The 6,256-nt window shown below is 34.6% G+C and overlaps 1 protein-coding gene across 1 annotated transcript in view; it reads left to right on the top strand.

The window, feature by feature from the left end:
* Window positions 1-3,418, top strand: part of LOC109546520 (kinesin-like protein KIF11-B) — a 4,863-nt gene extending 1,445 nt beyond the window's left edge. The window contains exons 2-9 of the mRNA XM_048663929.1: window positions 18-300; window positions 542-702; window positions 832-2,191; window positions 2,284-2,529; window positions 2,590-2,724; window positions 2,787-3,083; window positions 3,142-3,210; window positions 3,316-3,418. Of these exons, the coding sequence (XP_048519886.1) occupies window positions 18-300; window positions 542-702; window positions 832-2,191; window positions 2,284-2,529; window positions 2,590-2,724; window positions 2,787-3,083; window positions 3,142-3,210; window positions 3,316-3,372 (2,608 nt within the window). The 3' untranslated portion in view covers window positions 3,373-3,418. The remainder of the gene's footprint in view (window positions 1-17; window positions 301-541; window positions 703-831; window positions 2,192-2,283; window positions 2,530-2,589; window positions 2,725-2,786; window positions 3,084-3,141; window positions 3,211-3,315) is intronic.
* The last annotated feature ends 2,838 nt before the right edge of the window (window positions 3,419-6,256 follow it).

The raw sequence follows: 6,256 nt of genomic DNA, 5'->3' as shown, positions 1-6,256 counted from the left end.
TGAGTAAATATTTTTAGACCGTTTAGTAGCGAAGAGAAGTCCAGGAAATTAAAGAATATCGTTAATTGCGTTTCTAAACATGAACTTCAATGCAAAGACAAGAAATACCGATTTGATCGAGTGTTCAATTTCGATAGTTCCCAATTGGATGTTTATCGGTTTTCTGTAGCTCCCATGGTCCGAGATGTTCTTGCTGGCTATAATTGCACGGTTTTTGCATATGGTCAAACCGGAACAGGTAAAACACACACCATGATAGGCGACGCCTCGGATTTATCTTYCAATCAATCTTGGAGAGAGGTATATATTACATATTGAGKTTTTTTTTAATAATATATATWTACAATATATCTATTTCRAAATAATTTTWATTWTCAATAACGATAARGTTCGGWTWWSRATMRCGWTWATRGTACMACTACGTTTTCTTTCATCTATATTTATTTCCATTTCTGTACTACACGAAAYAATTAATTAYGTTCCTTGGTTGTTCATCTAAACATTCTATATTAAACGAATATTATTATATTTTACATTTTAGTTTGAAATGGCTGKATTTATTCCAAGAGCTGCCGCAAACATATTTGAGGAACTKCTTATATTGAAAGTTCATAATTWTAATGTAACGGTTTCATTTCTTGAGTTATACAATGAAGACGTAAAAGATTTGCTAAACGGAGATTGTGACGTCCCWCCTTTGACGTAAGTTTATGAGATGGTGAATGGTTGCTTTCTTGATAATGATGKATCAAKAWTTTWTTCTTAGTTCAGATCAGGGATWGGAACTTTAGAATCCTTAATTAGAAGTACATTAGAATCCTTTATTTTCAGYATCTTCAACGATTCTAAGGGTGCTGTGTGCATTCAGAAYCTACAGTCAGTATCAGTTTTTAATAGTTCACAAATTTTTAATCTGCTTAAAGATGGACTGTTAAAACGTCAAACAGCGTCGACGCTAATGAACAATCACAGTTCGCGATCACATGTGGTGTTTAYCATCACTGTTCACACAAAGGAAACACTTGTCAATGGCGAAGAAGTACTAAAAATCGGCAAATTGAACCTTGTAGATTTAGCTGGAAGTGAAAATATTGCCAAGTCGGGAGCGAAAGATAAGCGGGCTCAGGAGTCCGCAAATATCAACAAGTCGTTGTTAACTTTAGGAAGAGTTATACAAATTCTTTCCGAAAGTAATAGCAAACATGTCCCTTATCGAGATTCAAAACTTACAAGAATACTGCAGGATAGTTTGGGTGGTCATACGAAGACTTGTATGGTAGCAACTGTGGCTCCTTCTAATGCTTCTCATGAAGAAACTCAGAACACTTTAGAATATGCAAGTAGAGCGCGAGATGTAAAAAATACTCCAATGGTTAATGAAAAAATAACCAAAGCGCAGATGATTAACGAAATGTCTATAGAAATTGAAAGATTGAAAAGAGATTTAGATGCTACCAGGCGTAAACATGGAATCTTCGTTGATCCTGAAAATTGGAAGGACATCACTTCTCGTCTTGAAACGGATGATCGTACTTTAATTGCCTGTACTGACATCATACATAATTTGCGAGATAAAATTTCAGATTTGGAAGCGATTCGTGAATTTAAAAAGCAACAATATGAGGAAATCATAAGACAATGTAAATATAGGGATAATTTGATTAAGAAGGCGAAAGATTGTTTGAAAGATAACTGTATTTCCCTTAAGAAAGAGCAATATTTATCAAAGTGCTATGCAGAAGCAGCTGATGAGCAAGATGCCAAAGTCAATGAACTATTGGATATTACAAAGGATTACGCCAGATGCCAAGACGTTTTACATCAAAAACTGGAACATCAGTATTTCAATAACATGTGCAATGAAAATTTAATAACAGAAAAAGTAAATGCCCTCAGTAATAATTGTAATTTAGGGTTGGCTGCTTTAAATAATTTCCAAGATGGTGCACTAGCAGTTTTACATGGGCAAAATAATGATATTAGTTATGTTGACAATATTTGGCAGAACTACGAAGAAGCTTTAAAAACATCTGAAGAAAATGGCGAAAGTTTCAAGTCAATTTTCCAAAAACACTCATTGCCTTATATACAACAGTCTTTGCATCTCGAAAATAAACCGTTATCTACCGGTTTTAATGAGGAACTTGATCATGCTATTGATCGCATTCAGAACAGTACTATACTTAACCATGTAAGTATTATAATAAATTTTGTAGCATTTCCCATTAAATGGTATCTTTTTTTTATGTGTACAACCCCGATTGATTATGGATGAACTTTCAGTTTTACGAATATGACAAATTCAACGCCAAAACTGCTGATAAGATTACGAACACCCTAACTAACTTATCTCAAATCTTGTTAGCTGGCAAAAGAAGAAAAGAAATACTTCAAAAAGAATTCGATTTAGATATAAAGGATGAAGCTGATGGTATATTGAAAGATGTTGAAACAGCCAGTCACTTCTGCATAAATCAGAATAATTTGATCGAAGAGAAGAAAACCCAGCTTGCTACCGATTTTATTGATGTAAGTAGAATAGCAACAATTCCAAAAAGCAACTGATACATTTTGTTCTTGTACAATTAGACCAAACACGAATTTTCAACATTGGTTAACAATAGTAAATCTCAACTGAAATTGAATGTAGAGATTTGTGAAAAACAGAGAAATGAATTGTTGCACGAAACTCATAGAAAAATCGAAGAAGACTTAAAAATACAGGTTTGCTAAAATACGCTCGCTGTGAAGAAAATAAAAGCTTGTTTTAAAATATCCTTTTCCAGTTAAACAGTCAACTAAGTAACAAATTGGTCTTCATTGAAGACCATAAAAAGAGAATAAGTTTGATTCAAGGTGAAACTGAAGAATTGCGTGGTCACATCGAAACAAATACCTTAAAATTGAATAGTATTTTGCAAGCTATTGAGGGTATTGGCAAAACTATGTCTACACAAGTAGCTAAATCACAACGTGTAGGCGATACTCCCAATAAGAGGAGGTTGAGCTTCACTGCATATCGATCTAACGGAACTCTACCTAGAGACATTCTAATCAATAGGTTTAAAGAGGAATTTTCTGAGGTAATGATTATGCTTGTTAAACCAGTGCTTATTTCAGTTACACTAGGTATATTTTTAGGAGATTGAAACGGAACCTTCTGGCTTAAATGCATTCTTTGACTCAAAAGACTACAACAATACATACGAGGTAGGTTTACAAATAATTTGAGATGTTAAGTATGTGACTGGTTTTCCTTCCTATAATTTTAGTTTTTTAAAAATTGTTGATTTTCTTGCGAACACATTTTTTCAGGTTGAGACAGGTGCAAAAGATGATAACAGTCCGCCGCAGAATAGTTCCTTATATTGATGTTGCTTTTCACTACTTTTATGAAATAAAGTTGATTTTTTTGTTCTTTTTAATAGTTATTAATTTAAAATAGAAATCAGTGTYTCATCACTCACATCATMAAAAAATYATTTACAAAWCTTGACATGGTTTGTTGTGGATATMCCGTGTAGTTCGCCTCATCTASACATTTGTAGCTAAAAACGSTCAAAGATCCATAAAAATCAAACAAGGATTGAAYAAARGATTGAGCCCAGMGCCGGAATTTTATTTAAAAAGGTCTAATGATCRKTCCATGATCGGAAATRTTTAYCTTGGGCTGAGTAAACTGTTTTRTTTACGGCGATCATCCAAACAAGTTGGAATGTGAAACAATGACCAAACAGATCATTATATCATGTTAGTTCTATAGTTCGAGTCGTTCGAATGTGGTRGAAACTTCAATATYGGWGATTTYTTTAAAATTRAGTTTGCTACAGGCAACGATTGGATTAGGTCGTCATRTTTTTGTYTTRCAGTTMGTRTTYATAGACGGRAAATATGGACTSATTTGGGGCTTCTAAGGCATCAAATTTAGATCATTCTGCGTGTTTGCTGCAGGRTTAAAGYTTTYGAYTTAGAGTRGGTTTTCGATTTTGGATTTTGGATTTCATATGTTTAAGTGTAGTGCSACCTGTTTGGGGAWTAATTGGTAGAAAATGGAAGMAGTCCAGCTTACGGACAGCTGGTAAGAAAWWTATATRTAYATACATTTATWAATTTTAAATTCTTTAGCTTGAACTCGAKAAGTTTTACGGCTTTCTCTATTTMTCTTCYTTTTCTTTGCCGATTTTCATATACTTAAKTGGGATTTGGACTAYGCTTTTGTTATGTTATACTAAAGACCGTTTTTATCTTTCCAGGTGGCGCSATTCATCTCTTTTCARCWTTCGGTAAGTTTGGCATTAGATTATTTGCCCMKAGTTTCCATGCAGATGTAGGTCTTTTAGTTCTATATTGTTGACTTGTATTTTATGATGTTGTTGCATGTAATATTTATTCGACGAGGCAGTTTTTGGATTCTGGATCAAGTTGATAAAAATTTCAAATTTTATATCTTTAAAGTAAACCATAAGTCAGATATTAAACATTCATAAATGAGAACTTGCGACAATTGAACTCTTTTGACAATTGAATTATTGGCTCGTAACGTAATTTGTGTAATTTTTTGCTATGTTTCTTCTGTAATTTACACCCTAGTTTAAAGTGTTCTTGTATTCTTAATAGAGATGGTTGGAATTTTCAAATTCTTAATCCTTTCAAACATATTTCTAGCATTAACTAGGCAGGTTTTCCGCTGTATGCTGTTTTCATTTGAATCTTGAGAATTTAAATGCTGAAAAAGGTGTTGAACACATCTTGAATAAGAAAAGACCCCAGAATCCAGATCAAAGAGCCTAAAGGTACGTGGAACTTGTTTATTGTTATGTGATGGTCTAGAAAATCGGGCCCTAAGAGATTGCAAGTGATGCTGGCCTACTTATGCAAAATATAATTTTGCACTGTTTCTTCGAAAATTAACACTCTGAACATTCTATTTTTGTCAAACTATTTATAGTAGGGTCTTTTTTGTCGTCTAGCGCCCTTCCGACTTCAGTTCTTTTAAATTTAATCCACGAAATGGCGTTGAGTTTTGTGAGGAAAAAACGGTTTTAGGGAGTTTCATCGGTCTCGACCCAAATGGCAATTTATTTTGCAGGAATTAGAGTTGTACTTTCTATTTTGCAACATTTAAGGTGCCAGCATGAACAGCTTTGAAGATTCTATCTAGCGACATTTGCGGACTGTATTAAGCAGTTTTTGTGAAACTTATATTGAAGTTTTTGCGAAATTTTTATTACGGTTTGTGCGGATTTAATACAGGGTGTTTCAAAAGTACTCTGACAAACATCAGGAGGTGATTGCTGGCATTATTCTAAAATTAAACGTACTTATGATCGAAGGTTCTTAAGGCCATCGTTACAAAAATGCAAGGTAAAGTTTTCTTAAACAAAACTAAAATTTATTAAAATATTTGAAACCGTTTGGAATTTATTTTTGAACTTTTGCAGATATCAATAGCTGTCGAAGGGCCATGTTTCTATTATGAATACCAATGCACTTAATATATTTTTAAGAAAAACAGGCGCGCTGCTGTTTTATCAAAAAATATATTTTTCTCGCTTATTGCTTGTTCAATTGCTTGCTGGAAAAAATAGCCCAATTACATCATACATTTTGGAAATTTTTTTTTTTAATTTTGTTTAAAAAAAAAGAAAAGCGCTTCAAAATCGGTGCGTTCGCTCCAGGATATGATATACAGGGTTGCTCATTAGTGCGTCAAAGTGCGATATCTCAGTAAATATGAACTATATGACGTGCCGCGAAGTAAAGTTATTTTTTGTTATTCCTTTTTTCCGCCATAAACACCCCTCGCATTCACCCTTAAACTAATGGTGTGCGTTGGCGGTCAGTGCGTTCGGGTTAGAGGGTGGTGCGGGGGTGCGGTCGGGAAAAAGGGATCGTACGGTCAGTCCTGTAAACCAGTCCCGAAGGAAACGCGTACGAAGACAGTCTAGGGTACGCCAAAAAGAAGGCTACCGACGCCACGCCATTTTGTTCTTTTTTGTGAGTGCTGGATTCCAAGGAAATCCAGTTTTTTCCGGAGCATCCTTGCTCCTTGATCCCCCGGAAAACCGGTGAACCCACCGCGAGACTATTGTGCGCGCCCGGAGACCAGACYATTTGCCCGCCGCAGTACGTGGGACAATTGTGCGCGCCACAGGTACTCGAGCCATAGACTCCCGTAATTTTAGTTTATTTTATATCTTATTAATTGTAGTTGGTTGCAGTTCTGTTTGTTCGTTGTGGTTTTGTTGTTTGTTTT

This window comes from Dendroctonus ponderosae, unplaced genomic scaffold (assembly GCF_020466585.1).
Source record: "Dendroctonus ponderosae isolate FM_Combo_2020 unplaced genomic scaffold, Dpon_F_20191213v2 Dpon_F_20191213_2, whole genome shotgun sequence".
NCBI classification, from domain to species: Eukaryota; Metazoa; Arthropoda; class Insecta; order Coleoptera; family Curculionidae; genus Dendroctonus; species Dendroctonus ponderosae.
The sequence above is the reverse complement of the archived record's forward strand: the minus strand, read 5'-3'. Positions and strand labels throughout refer to the sequence as shown.